The sequence below is a fragment of the Cottoperca gobio genome, chromosome 10 (assembly GCF_900634415.1).
Source record: "Cottoperca gobio chromosome 10, fCotGob3.1, whole genome shotgun sequence".
NCBI classification, from domain to species: domain Eukaryota; kingdom Metazoa; phylum Chordata; class Actinopteri; order Perciformes; family Bovichtidae; genus Cottoperca; species Cottoperca gobio.
In genome coordinates this window covers 20,146,841-20,162,475 of record NC_041364.1, presented here as the reverse complement: position 1 = coordinate 20,162,475, position 15,635 = coordinate 20,146,841, and the positions used below count along the sequence as shown (strand labels likewise).

Here is a 15,635-nt window from a genome sequence, read left to right as displayed (position 1 = left end):
AGTAAGTCAATCATAAAGGTTAAATATAAACTCCCAGGTTAGTGAAATTCATTTGAAAGAAAAAACAATGGCAAACTGCATTGGATTATTAGCAACCTTACAGGTGCGCTAACTTTCAGTTTTACCACTAAATAAAGTTGTAGCAAATAACACATTTTTAGAGATGTACTGTATTCTGTATGCATTCTGAGATTTCAACAATTACCTTTACAGCTCAGGACTAAAGTTTAGTTCATACACCCCCCTGACCCTGGAACAACCTCCGTGTGGAAACGAGGGAGTGCACTTTGTTTTGATGGTAGAAATGTACAGTAGCTACAGACTCTGGAACTATAACCTTGTGAGATCCTAAGTGACAGCCTACTAAATAATTTCAGTCATATTTGCCAGATTTTCTACAAAATGGACACAAGCTAGGAAAGTCAGATCTGAATCAGCTTATTTGTTCTTGATGAGCAATTATTTTCCTTTTTAGAGGACGGAGACTGATGTTCCTCTCGGACACCAGACACACTGGTGTTGTTTCTAGACGTGTTTTCTGATTGCTGGATCTATTGCCAACCAGGGGCATGTTTTCTTCACCTGAAGGTCCATTATAGTCTATATTTTAGATTTCATTTGATTTACAGTCCTCTGGCACTAGTTACTGTCTTTTGGTTTGTCTAGGTCTGTGTTTATTTTCATAATAAACTATACGTTTGTCCTCCATATTGTGTCACTGTGAGCACTGCTATGATTGAAGTTGCAAATCAAATGAAGTTTTTCAGTCACGCTGGTACGATACCTTCAAAAATAGTGTGTAGGTGTGAACACATCTGAAATGTTCCTTAATATCTAAATGTGTTCACGTACAACTAATTGAGATAGCTGGTAGGTTGAGGTTGCAGAGGGTGACTGCTTTATGTACTGTAGGCGTATTTTAGTTTGACTTCTAGTTTTCTCTCTTTTTTACTGAGGCAGAAATGTCCTCATTAAGTATGTAAGTGTGACACTAAATTACATGTGAGATTTTAAACTAAATTAAGTCTCACTAGCCTCTCGGCCTTTTGTATCACTGTTGTGCTGTGCTATGCATTGAAGTCCCACTGGCATTTCTATATCCACTAAAATAAACGCTCTGCACGGACAAAGGTTTATTGAGGATGAAAACTGCACTTGGCAAATTTGCATGTTGGCAGCATGAAATAGCTGTGTTTCTGTGTTTTTATAATTGAAGTTGATTTCCCAGAAACCCTCAGTGATGTTACCTCGGTGAACTGATCACCGCATGCTCCTTTATCAGCCGATCGGCCTGTGATGCTTCACACTAAAGAGACAAGAGCAACAAAAGATGTATTATAAGTGAGTCCAACATTCACTGTACAGGGTGCTCGTTTACTGCTGCTAAAGACACACTATCTCACTTTTAAGTTGCGTTTTGTCATTTCCAGTTGGTTAATATGAGACCATACTTTGTATCCCTTTCTTTTTAGCAATTATAATGCATCTATGAAATATAAAATAAGGGGGAAACTTGTTGCATTTTCACTTAGATACCTTGCCTCGGTTTGGTTTAAAATGTGCTTAATCTCATGAAAGGTTATTTGACTGGTCAGAAGAAAGTGGGGTACAATTATTAGCTAGTATAAAATGAATTAAAAATAATCAGCTTTTAGTAATAATTTATGAAAGTCAGAACAATATGGGGAACAAGAGAGCAGATGATGCACGCTTTGTCTCAATCTTCCTATTTCAGTCAAACACAGCCTTAGACACCTCTCTTATTTTACAACATTATTATAATTACCGATAATATAAATACTGATGATCCATGAAGTCAAATGAAACCAGCACACACCTATATTAAAAGCTGAAATGTATGCACTGGTACCCTTGTGACACATGGTAGATAAATGGATGACACTAATGAAGACAGACAGTAGACCTTAGTGAATGAGGTTAATAAACGTAATGACATCCTGGATGACTGAGAGGAAGGACGACAACCCTGACAAACAGCAGAATAAACGATCACATGCACCTTGTGATTATTTCTTATTGCCATCACCTTCACTGATGAATTCCCTACAATAACATATTCAAACAGTTTACAGACATGTTAAGGCCCTGTCACACATATCCGTATGACAGAAACGTATGGCAATAGGTTGATATAAATTAAGGGTAAGTTGTGATCGTTTGAAGGACGCAGACGACACGCCAAACACGCCAGAAACATGCCGGCGTATATGAAAAGTAGCTCAAAATGTGTCAGAGCCCAAATACGTCCAACTTTTCCACAGCGGTGTTGTAGCTGACGTATACATAACGAATACATAACAAATGATTATACGTATGTCTAACCTATTGATAGCGTATCACTTACTTATTTAAAACGTATCAGAGCGTCTGGACAACGGAGCTGGAAAAGTGCCATCTGGTTCACGTCATGCTGATGCTGGAGAACGGCTAACATGCTGAACGCTAGCTGTACTGTAGAAACACGTTTAATAAGTTACTCCGTCGTCAGGCATCATCTTAACATCGGGTAGGAATAGGTTATCCACTCGATATCAATACATTGGCTGTAGGGTTCACCGTCAGCCGACGTAGCCTACATCTAACGTATTCATGTACGTATTCAGTATTCACGTATGTCTAACGTAACTTATGTGTAACGTCTGCATATCTTATGAAGCACGTGTTGGGTATGTCTGGAAATTTTGAACATGCTCAAAAAAGTTTCACAGACTCAGCGTTCAACAACGCACCGCAGCGTAACACCGCCTGCTCTTAATGAATACTACTTATACCTTATATCTACGTAAACCAGCGTGTTGCCCATATTTTGTATACGCCATATTTGTGTATATCTTATGCATTTGTTGAGCATTCGTCTGATACATTTTGTATAAGTAAGTAATGCGCTATCAATAGGTTAGACATGCGTATCTGTATATGTTCACTTTTCCGATCCGATGAAAAGTTGGACGTATTTGGACTCTGACAAATTGTGAGGTATTTTTCATATACGTTTCCGCCATACGGATATGTGTGACAGGGCCTTTACCTGTATAAGACAAGAATGATGTGTCGAAAGGAAATGTAAAAAAGAAAGAAATTAGAGGATAGGTCTGGTGATATTTGATGTTTCTTATAATCAACAAATCCGAAAAAAGTGCTAAACCTTAAAAACAGACTAAATCCAATAATGAATTGCTGCTACTAACAAGTATTTGTGTTTCTAAAACATGATGTATCATATTCCTGTCATAGAGCTCCAGACCAGACCAGGGACTGTGTTGGGTTGTTTTGAGTCGATCCCTCACCCATTAGTGCACCAAATGTGTATTAATCCATATCTGACAATACTTTCCAATAAGTAATGTTTGCTAAAAACCAACAGGCCAGCTGGAAATTCTGTAACCTTTTAAAAATGAAACTAAATATCAGTTTTTAAGGATTTACATCTTCAGTATGAAGCTCTAGACAGAGAGACACTGGAAGTAAAACAGTTTCAATTCAACTGCATGTAGATGCATTATTCTGTTGTTAATCAAGTATAAAAATATGGTGAATTTGCATATAAAACATAGACATATAGTCCTATGTGGTTTTCTTCCTAATCCTTAAATGACTGTGTGACTTCAACTCAGGTAAAGATTTAGAATGAGCAAACACAAACATATTATTTCACATTCAATATTCCAAAAGCAGCTAAAATATAGGTTACAGGTATATCTGAAATAAAGGACGCAGCATCCAGTGAGAGGGAGGCTGCATGTTATCCGTACATCGACAGGAAGTCTAGTGTAGTCTTATTTTGTTGAAGTATAATCTCGGTGTCCTCTTGTGTGCTCAGAGCAGCAACACACTTATTAACACACGTTTTCATGTTAGCTCTCCCGACTGAAAATAATGATTGCATTAATGCATTGTTGGTTTTAGTCTTCATGGGATTTGTTGGAAGTAAGAAAAATATACACTGAAACCAGCCAGATGTTTTAGGGAATCATTTGTGCTGCTCAAGACTAATAAGAGGACGTGTTGTATTATTTTACTACAAAAACAAACATTTAAGCAGAAACATTTGATTAAAATATATTGCATCTGAATTTCTCCTCTTAAATTGCTATTTTGGTAAAATTATTTTTGACTTACTGTGAAAGATTCAGTGCACTTATTGGAGATAACGGTGATGCACCTGCTGTGCAGCTCCAAATCTACAGTATATTACCTCAGAGCAGATAGAAAATGAGGCAAAATCAATCTTGGGAGTTGTTGGAATTGCAGCATGATTGCCAAATCACAAACAACAAACTTCAATATCTCAAAACCAAGTGACAAGGGAAGCAGAAATATTGTTTCATAAGATAGAATTAGGCAATGTATTGCCAACGTCTACTCAATTAATGAACAGAATGTTCCCTCAAAAGAAAATACAGATCCACTTCTTCTAAAAAGCAATATTTTACCCACACAGAAGCGTATAAAGTTGGAAAAAACAAACATATAGTATACACAGTAAGTATCTAACACAAGCCCATAATAGTTGAGAGATAACGTCTAGAGAGGCAGAGGAGGACATCTGGACGACAGATGAAGATACTCCACCTGTCACCATCAAAGATTGCCACAACAAGGAGAGATAAAGATAGCCCACGCCTTTCTGAGCCCAAGATAGCCTGATATAGAACCAAAAGGATGTTTTAACCCTTTTCTTGCCCAAGAAATGTGTGTAGAGCTTTCTGTTTCAGAAATACTATTCCTCTTGTGTACATGGAAGTGGACCGAAACAGCCTTGCTCAAAAGCACCTTGGATGTGAGAGAGAGCAGTTCCTGCTCATGAAGCGTTACCCCGAGTGACAGTTGAAAATGCCATTTTACAACTTCATGAATATCAGGCGTTCGCTGACTGCATGCCAACCGTTACAGTCAGGCACAGCAAGGCTACTTATTGTGAAGATTGCCAAAGATTAAAATGGCTTTCCAAGAAAAACAGATTTATCAAAACAGTCTTTTTTAAATGTTTTATGTAAAATATAAAGTGACAAGTTCTTGACATAAACATTTCTAATTATTCAATTATGAATTTGATGTCTAATCTAATTCTGCGGTGAAATAATCTGAGCAGAGAAACAGAGAGAGAAATCCATCCTGTGTGAAACACTTTGCTGATGCAGCGAGGAGGGTGTGTGCACGGCAGCCACATTGGTGTGTGGGTGGTGTGTGCAGTACATCTGCATGTGTGTGCTTGTGTGTTTTCATGTGTGTGTGTGTGTGTTTGTGTGTGTGTGTGTGTGTGTGTGTGTGTGTGTGTGTGTGTGTGTGTGTGTGTGTGTGTGTGTGTGTGTGTGTGTGTGTGGGGTTACACAAAGACCTCTCTCATTCACAAACTGAGCCATGTGGCGCTGGGCTGGTCCTTTAAAGAGGCATGTGTCAGAGTTTTTCTACTAAGGCTGACTGCTGGAAAAGGTGAGTGCTGATACATTATTCACAAGCAAGGACACACACATACACACTCTCTCACTCACGCTACATATCTGAAGGACATGTACACGAGTTAGGCAGTCGTGAGTGTGCTGAGGGACGGAAAAGCACACAAATACGCACACCTCAACAAGCCAAGTTGATCAGTATAATGTCAGTAGTACGTCAATGAGCAAAAACATGATTGTATACATCCTCTCACACACACACACACACACACACACACACACACACACATACACACACACACACACACACACACACACACACACACACACACACACACACACACACACACACACACACAGGCAGCAGAGGGGAGAAATCCTCAGCCTTCTGTTATTCAGTGTGCATAATTTATAACAGCCCCAGATCTCCCTGCTAATGACAGCACACAGGGGCATCTGCAGCACAGCAGCAACAGCAACAGCTAACTGGCATGGCTGTGTGTGTGTGTGTGTGTGTGTGTGTGTGTGTGTGTGTGTGTGTGTGTGTGTGTGTGTGTGTGTGTGTGTATAGAGGTATAATGCTCTGTTAAGACAAGGACAGTGAGAGAGACAGAAGAGAAAGAGACACACAGAGGGTGTCTGAAATAGACACAGATAACGCAACAAAGAGGGGAAAAGGATGAGACGGACAAGTGAGAGACCTCTCGCAATACACACACACACACGCACACACACACACACACACACACACACACACACACACACACACACACACACACACACGCACACACACACACACACAGTCTTGTCAAGAGTCACTGATTCAACCAGTGAACCTCCTTGCATATGCCTTCATATTAACGTTCATGTACATTAGTCTGAGCACCACCTTTTCTCTGACTTAAGGTGGAATGCTTCTTTTTTTTAGGATTATACTTCGGCCATTTCTGCTTTATTTCGATAGTAAGAGACATGAAAGGCAGTGGAGAGGGCGAGGGGATGATATACATCAAAGGCCCTGGGCCAGACTAGAACCCGGGCCGCTGCAGCAAGGATCCGGCCATAATGCTGAGCTACTGAGCGCCCAGTGTAAATGTCTCCTAATTTTCACAAGAGATTTCACATAAATTCACTAATTATTGTCTCAGGTACAAACAGCAGTGAGCAGGTGACTCCGATTCTGTTATGGCTCCACAAACACTTCTGTCATCCCTGGCTAATAGAGACAATTGCTCACTGCAGACCTCAAAGGTGTTAGCAGCAAAGAAAGCCGCAATGGAAGCTTTAACGACTTGTACAAGGGTGTGGCTTTGGAAGTGTTTCCTGTTGCAAGGATTGTTTTGACATGCTGCGCCAGAGCAAAATTCTCCTAATTCTGGGATTTGGAGATCAATGCCACAGTGGTTCTGCCCTCCAGCTGCTGTACACACTGATGTGAGTCTGAGCTGAGAGGCAGCAGAGTGCACGTTAGCCCAGGAAAATGATACTGCTGCTGATAAGGTGCTGGTGTTACAGACATGTAAACACAGTCTGCTATGCATAGGTCAGGCAGTCAACATATGCATGCACACTAATCTGTAATTACACATTCGATATCACTTACACATGATTATACACATTTTGCATGCACATATCATAACATTCCAATTTAGCAAGAAATCCTAACCGTCAATACGGTTGATCATTTGAGAGTTGAGAGTGCTCTGAGAGATAGACAGCTCGTGCTTATTGGCTTTCTTTCTGAGAGTGAGATGAGAAGATTGTTACCCTTGTCATGTTAGTGTGTTTAAGTACAGAGCCTTGCTTAGGAAAAAGACTGGAAATGGGGGAAATCAGGTAGCCTGCCTCTGTCCAACCCACACCTCCAAAACTCGATCGTGAACACAAAATATTTAGTTTGTTTAATACATACATGAGAAAAAATATATTTTCATATATGTATCAGCAGGAGTTACATCCTGTAACTATTACTTGATCAACAACAGTTGATCCATTCGCCTAGTGCTGTACAACCTCTGCAGCTGTAGCACAGGTTGCCAGATATACTCAGTGTGAGCACAGGTTTTGGTTTCTGTACAGTACAAACTTGGCAACCTCACCGTGACAACAAGACTTAGGGAAGCTACTACAGTCACTACTCCAACAAGTATCCAGTAATTTGCCAAATACATACCATGTGAAACGTGCTATGTGGTGAGTTAGCTAACTTGCAAGAGAACTAATGGGGAAAGGTACTTTGAAAATCCGAGCCGACAATGTGGGATGTGAGCAAACTCAGGGTTTAAAGTGAGCAACTAATTATAAAAGATAAGGTGCATGGTTACAACTATTTAATTAAACGGGCATACTTTTAACCAAAACATGTCATCAGACCTAGTACTTATTTTCATGTGTATTTCCTCCCCAAATAAGTTCACTAGTAAAATGTACAAGTTTTATATTGAAATTGTGAAAAGCTCCTGAGCTTCCCTTCCCTTAGAAAACTCGATTTAAAACTATCCCTGAAGTGTCCTTACTCTCAATCAGGGGGAAAAGAGGCCCTGGATATTATTGGAAGTTTTACCTTTGCATTATTGCTGCATCTATTTGTAATCTCAAGCTAAAGATTTCTCCCCCTCTCCCCCCCCTGTCTCTCTCTGTTTCTCTCCTGATCTGTGTGGCTGACTGACAGGAGGGCAGAAATAAGCTGAACCACACACTTCAGCTACAGTCGGCTACAGCATGAGGAGGGAGACAGAAAGGGTGGGGGGGGAGGGGGGAGAGAGAGCATGCGAGTTGAGGTATGCAGCACTAGATACAGCATCAGTGACAGGAGCATGTTTGGGAATCAGATAAAGCTATTTTAGGAAGAAACTGTCAATGTATCTCAAAAGGCATGCCAACAGCAGTGATCAGAGGAGACCTACATTACGCTTTAGACTGCCGGGATGTAAGATAGGACTGCTTTTGTACTTTTTTTTAAAGGAGAGTGTGAGCCGTCCACACACTTCAGTTTTTTGTAAGTGAGGCAGTGAAGACAAGTTGAGCTCAGTAAAGACATGTATGTGGTTTCAGTTGCTCCGGACAGAACAAAGATTGACTATCAATAACTCAACTCCTGTGGCCTTGAATTCCACATTAGTTTGTAATCTTTCACATCAGATGTTGCAGATCTGCAGAGTCTGCTCTCATCAAGGGAGATTCTAGATTATGGTCAGAGGTGCAAGTTGGGGGGTTAGGTGGAGGAAGGGGAAACCCTGTCTCCTACAAAATAACAGCTCTATATAACTCATGGAATGCATTAGCAATCGAAACAAAAACACAAAACAGAAATGCAAAATAACTACTTGGTTAAGTCTCGTGAAAAGATCATAGTTTGTACTTAAAATAGTTTGTTACGTTATTGAAGTTGAGGATGTTAATTTAAAAAAAGCCAATGTTGACTTTTGGTTTCACACTGGACACGAGCAGCGCCCTCATGGGTGAAGGTTCTGTGTTTGTTTGACCCGACATCCACCGACTTCCTCCATAAATGGACTTGCATGGAATTACATGGACTTTGATTAAAACCGGATTTGTGATGCATCAAAAACAAATGTAATCCGGGACAAATACGCTTCACTCAAAACTTTTTTAGGAAACCAGGATGGAAAGGGGACAGGTTATTGGATTAGCTATGGTACACTCAACAACTTAAACGGTAAGAGAGAAACCTGGCTCTGCTGTACAGTGCTAGAAAGATTTACTGTCTCATAATTGTTCGCACGGCGAGGCCTCTGTGCTTTTTACTTTGCACAACTGTAGACGTTTTTACCAGAATACACAGTAAATGGTAATCCTGTATCGCAGGCTGTAAAGTATTATCCTCTATATGTTGGGCACTCTGGTGTTGCCGGAGCAAATGTTTGTTTGTATTTAGGGTCTTGATATAGACGCGAAATAAGAGTGTGTACTGTCATGACATAATAAAGTCTGCCAAGTTTGTCGAGCTGTGTCCTTTTTAACTAATTGTGACACCCAGAACATAACAGCTGCAGTGTTCTTGTTCCATGTAAATGTAGAGCTGCATCTTCCGTCCCTCCCCGTTCAGCATTTTACACCAAACACTCTTTTGCTGGGTTATCAAAGTGGGTGAGAGGGGACAAGTGAACCTCCATCACTACACCATTCAAGTTCCCTGAATTACAGAGAACTGTTTTAATTCTCTTGCTCAGTACAACCCAAACAAAGGTTTTTACTGCAAATATGTAGCAGATATTAGTAACTGTAGACAAAAGCGTCACTATAATATAAGTGTATTGACAGAGTGTGATAGGGGTGTGTACAGAAGTGGGTGTTCCTACAGTTTGGCTGTGATTGGCTGACTGTGTTTAGACTAGGTGTGGGATTGGTTGCGGTCATGGTGTGTGTCTGATGACACGCCCCTTTCCACAACCCATCTTTAAACTGCAGTTACTTCTGTCTCAAATTAAATTCTTCTACAGTATCCTCTCATGCACATATCCAGTCTGATCACCGGCCAAGAGTCGTGCTCGGTCGTAGCTCATTCACTACCCTGACATTACTGCATCCACCCAATGAAAGGGTCAGTGTAGCCAGTGAGTGAGCTACAACTGAAGGGGAGGCCTGGCCAATAAGCAGTTGTAGGCATTTTGTTATATTTTACTAGAGGTGTATGTGTTTGAGATGGACTAAGCATACACGTAGAGACACTAATCTGCATTTGTGCTGCAAAGAGAGTTATAATGTTTGGCTATCACTAAAGATATTTTTAATCGACTATCACTCTATCACTCTATCACGACTATCATGATTTTGTCAACTAATCGATTAGTCAATTTAATTGACAGATCTGTAAAACTGAGTTTCTCCACAAAGAATAATACAAAAGCATCACTTTAAATATTGTGTGTACCATATGGAAATAAGTCATTCAGCATGAAAAAAGCATAAAAAAATGACTAAGAAAGGGCAGCCCTAGTATGAATATTGGTTTCCTGTTCTTAAACTGGCTCCCAACTCAACCTCACCAAAGCAGTATTGTCTGAAGAAATGGAGTACAAACATTTTCATAAAACATTCAGGACTACTAGGTGCAAATAATGTTGAAAATGATACGTTTTGTGGTTGAAGTTTTCCTTTAACCTTGTAACTATTTCTGGTCGTTTATTTCGTACTTCTTTGATCAGTTTTGGCAGATGGATCCAACCAATCGGGACAAGAGATGTGTGTTTTAATGCTGTGGACGTTCAAAGGCTACTAGTTGCCACAGTGCATCTGTGTGTGTGTGTGTGTGTGTGTGTGTGTGTGTGTGTGTGTGTGTGTGTGTGTGTGTGTGTGTGTGTGTGTTGGGTGAATCAGCTCATAAGTGGGTATCTCCTCTCCTGAGCTTATCCCTGCCTGCAAAATGTTTTTAGACGGAAGCCTGATTGCAACAGCACTGTCATAAATAAATGACTTGATAATTTTAGCATGTCACAGAGGTAAAAATAGAACATCACGTTGTTAGCTCAAACGCTGGATGAACCCTTTGTTAAGACATCTGAGTTACTTCCTGTTAGGATTTAACACTTTATAGGCGTTAGTGGTTTGCTTGGAAATTATGTCAATTTTGGATTTGAAGATGGAAAATGAGTCATCGTATAATCACATTGTTTCAAAGGTTTTGTCCTCACATTCACATCACAAAGATGATGATGTCCACAGTGGTGCTGTTAAAGCTCATATTGTGGAAATGTGTGACACTTTTACAATCAAAATCTTGATTGAAATCTTGAAATTACTTCCTGGGGACAAGCAGATGCTTTAACACAGTACTAAATGTTAGAAATTGTAGTAACATCATCTCGCTCTCTAAATACTGAAAACACAGCGTCAGCGTTGCCTTTAAAGGAATATACTGTAAGAGACCAGAGAGCTTTTGCAACTAGCAGATTGAATGATATACAAAAATCCCATTGTCTAAGAGCTCAGTGTATGTGTTACATGACCTGAGGAGCTGACCCTGGTTCTGAAACTTTTCTTTACCTTTGGTAAGAAAAGGGATCGTGTCAAGACTTTTTTTCATCCCTGTCGGATAGAAATGAAGTAAAGTAAGGAAATGTGAGAAAGAAGAAAGAAAAGGGGCACAACCCTCATGTTAAGACTATATGTCTTTTTATATTGTGTCATGTTCATTTATAAAAGCCATCCTGGTGACAATAAGTTAAACAGACAGGCCAGGTACTTCACATATAGTGTTAGCCACTTCTCACAGAAATAGGTTATTTAAAACTCAGGAAGTGCTACAGGAGTTTCTGATGTTTGCTGCACTGCAAGAAATAAAAAGCACAATTTCAGTTGTCCATGGTGGAAACCTGCAACAAGTTGAGACATTTGAACAGTTACCACCACCCACAGACTGTCACTGCAGTCAACACTGGCATGTCTGATACAGCAGAGGATCTGACATATAATACTGCCTGTAGTTAACTATACAAAGTTTGGAGAGAAGGACCTCAAGACAAGGTAGGTGTCCCTGATTCTCATCACATGTTCAGACTAACTAACTATCTCTCTCTGACACACACACACACACACACACACACACACACACACACACACACACACACACACACACACACACACACACACACACACACACACACACAGGAGCTTCTGTTCCACCATAAATGCTTGCTCTACATGCAGACTACTTCAGTGTAATGATGTGATGAGGCAGATTTTGCTGGAATCCAGGCTACACTGTACAAGTGTTAGTATCCGCTGATCACCAGGGCTGTCTAAGGAACCTGCTGTTTGATGCTTAACCCCAGGTTTAACTATCTCACACAGACACCGACATACACACTCCCTGCCACGCTTGTCATTTCATTATGGGTGACCGGGTTATGGAAGACTGAAGTGTCAACCGGCTCTCGCGCATGCACATGTGTATGCACGCTGACACATTGTATAGACTACACACGTGCACGCGCAGCCAGAGAGTGGTGACTGTCTCCTTACATCGCCATGGCAGCCTCAGTGGCCCTTATAGTGCGGTGTGAGTGTACGGCAGGTAAAAGGGGAAAGCCTTAAACTTACCGCAGTCCTCGCACAACACTCTCTCCACATCCTTCTTCAACTCCGGCTCGCTGGCGTCCACGGGGGCGTACGATGCCTTGAATACCAAGGGCTCAGCGGTGGGGTCCATGAAAAATATATATCTGTGGTCCTTCTCCACCGTGGTGCACGGGGCCTCGGAACCGAAGTCCCCGACGGTCACGAGCTGCTCCCTCTCGAGGCCGCCGCTGTTGACGGGCCACACGTCCAGCACTTTGACATTCACACTGTAGGGCTCCCGGGAGGAGACGTTCTCCGGGGAGGAGCGCACCTCGCCCTCGATGACCACGGCGGATCGGTACGCCTGGTCCTGGAGGGAGTTGAGACTCGGGGCGTAACAGGCGAAGGAGACCCCGATGACCAGCATGGAGAAATGGACTGGATCAAGCCTCATGCCGTCAGCCTGTGCTGTGCTGCAGTGCTGCTGGGCGGCGGAGCGAGCTGGAAGAGAGAGACGGCGGCGAACGGGCTCCGGCAGAGCAGGCAGGGCAGAGCGGCAGACCTTGTGGAAGTGTCCATGCCATCTGTGTCTGCCGCTGCTTTCCCCATACGGCTGCTGGCCTCGGATGGGGGGACACACCAGCCTAGGAACCGGAAACGGCCCGCTTCTGCATTCTTAAAAATGTGATTGCTGCATTCTCCTTTACCAACCACCCTCCCCCTCTTATCTCCCCTTTTCCTGAAAGGCAAAACAAGACTCGTAAATTAGCCTCCTCTCGAATCCAGGGCTGAAACCTCTCTCCCTCTCTTTCCCTCTCTCTCTCTCTCTCTCTCTCTCTCTCTCTCTCTCTCTCTCTCTCTCTCTCTCTCTCTCTCTCTCTCTCTCCAGCTAATAGGCTAGCATCGCATGGGTGGGCGCATTGCCTCTCTAGAATGAAAAAAGCAGCTTGCGCGTACAGGGGAATCAGAAGAAATGATACGCACTCCACGCACACGCACACGCAAGGTCGGGTCCTTTATCCACTTATTTCGATCGTCAAAAGAGTCCCCCTCCTGCAAACCCATAAATCGGTAACTAAAAATATAAAAAGATAACAGAAAACCGGGGAGGAACAGACTGACAGAATGAGATAGCAGTGGTTATCCGGTTAGGCGATGCAACAGTAGCGCGCACCCTCCAGCCGCGTCCCCTGCGCCCCTCATCAAACGCGAGCAGCTTACGTGAGCAAACATCACCTGCCCGGTCACTGGCGTCGGCTCGCCACGTCCTGCGCAAACACCTTAATGACCTGGGCACCCACCGGCACACCACCACCGACCCAACCGGCATGTGACCATGCCGGCCGACTGAGTTAAACCTCTGCAGGTGGGTGCGAGAGGAATCACGCAAGCGGTGCACAGACACACAGTGCGTCTGTAGCCAAGCCCTGCACGGTGCCCACTGTGGATCTCCAGTGCAAGAGGTACAAGAAAGGCTATAGGGGACTACTACACACACTGCGGATAGTTGTTGCGATGACTAACGCTGCGAAATTCTCTCAATGGATTCCTCAGCATGGCGAGGCGAGCTGGGAGTTTCGAGACTTCAGCTTTAAATGTCCTCAGTCATATATACGCTCGATGCGCGCTGCAGGAGAGCACACCCAGAACCTGACATTATCCACACTATGCGAGTCAGTGCAGTTCACTAACACTGCCTTGGGATACTGTGCAGTTGAACGACTCTACGGCAACAAGTGCATCAGTTACTCCAACCTGCGGGTACGATGCTGGAAAGACATTCTACCCAAATATGTTGCCAGTCCTGCTCAGATACAGCTAATAAAACCACTTTTTTCATTGAACACATCTCCACCAATGAAAAGAGAGCTTTACACAATATGCTCAGGCTTTTTATGGTGACCACAAGTATCCCCTCCTCCCTCCACAGCAAACCAGCCCCTGCCTCCATCTCTGTATCCATCAATCAAGCCATTCATAAGATTCGCCTTTCCCTCCCTGTCAGGAGCTGTGCGCCCTTCGCTAGAGGTCAGAAAGCCTTTCATTGTCAACGCTAAGAAAGAGATACAATATAATGTCATATAGGGGACACATGGACAGCTTTTTCTTACTATAGATTACTGCGTTGATAAATAAAATGTATGAGAGGCCATTTCATCACAGTATGCACCTACATGATGGCCTCATCCACCCGTTTCACCAGCACAGGGTCACAATGAACAATGCTCTGTCCATGGTGCTGAATGGCTCGACCGGTTTAGTGCTCTGTCCAGACAAGCCAGTCACATGATACCTCATACATTGCTGCAATGAAGATTTTTTCACTATGACATATTAACCTAAGAACCAAAGAGTCAACCTCTTTCAGTCAAAGTAAAAAGTAGTTTTAGTCTTATGTGCTGTCCATGGTACTGAATGCTATCAAACGTGCAGGTTTATCTTCGAATGTTGATGGTTCCACACTACTGGGATTGCTTCTCCAGCCCAGGGATCACCACAACATTTCAAGAGTTTGTGATACGATCAGTGACCCTCCCACAGCTCTTTACCCCACCACCCACTGCCCACCCATTCACCGATCTGTCTCTCCTTCATTCATTCAACCGCTCATGCATTCATTACAGACCCCATTCAGAGACCTCACTCACAATTTAAGAATTTATAAATTAGCATCGGAAGCAAATCATTTGTTGACAAAGCGAAGGGGCGTAAAAACGATTCCTGCCAACTAACACGGGGAGGACTGCCACCAATAGCCGTTTCCCCTGATACTCATGCTGGGCCTGTGGGAGTTATCAGAGGGGCTGTTTTTGGTTATGCACCAGCATGTTAGCTTCGTGTTGATGAGGTCACCTCTCATGATAAACAAACTGCTCTACTATCTATCTGTGATACTAATGTCTTTGCAAACTTGTCCCAGATTTCCTTTTTGCGATTGTCTTTCCTCATTTTCTACATTTTTTCAAGCCCACTATCCACTGTCTGTGGTGCTGACAACAGACACCAGTGACTTTTCCAGGTTGACGTCCCTTCTTTTACCAGCTCATCAGTCAGATTACACTTATATTAGGTGTCAAATCGATGTTATGACATATCATTATAAGTGTATGTGAAGCTTGTAAGTCTGCTTCCTGTGACTTTTATTATTATTTGGCCCACAATGTGAATCTTTGGACATACATATATATATATATATTT

General features: G+C 42.4%; 1 protein-coding gene across 2 annotated transcripts in view; it reads right to left on the bottom strand.

Annotated features, from left to right (window-relative positions):
* nrg2b (neuregulin 2b) overlaps positions 1 to 13,654 on the bottom strand; it is a 58,665-nt gene extending 45,011 nt beyond the window's left edge. The window contains exon 1 of one of the 2 annotated variants that reach the window (XM_029442098.1): positions 12,480 to 13,654. In XM_029442098.1, the coding sequence (XP_029297958.1) occupies positions 12,480 to 12,891 (412 nt within the window). In that variant the 5' untranslated portion in view covers positions 12,892 to 13,654. The remainder of the gene's footprint in view (positions 1 to 12,479) is intronic. The other variant, XM_029442099.1, reaches the window with a different exon arrangement.
* Between the last annotated feature and the right edge of the window lie 1,981 nt (positions 13,655 to 15,635).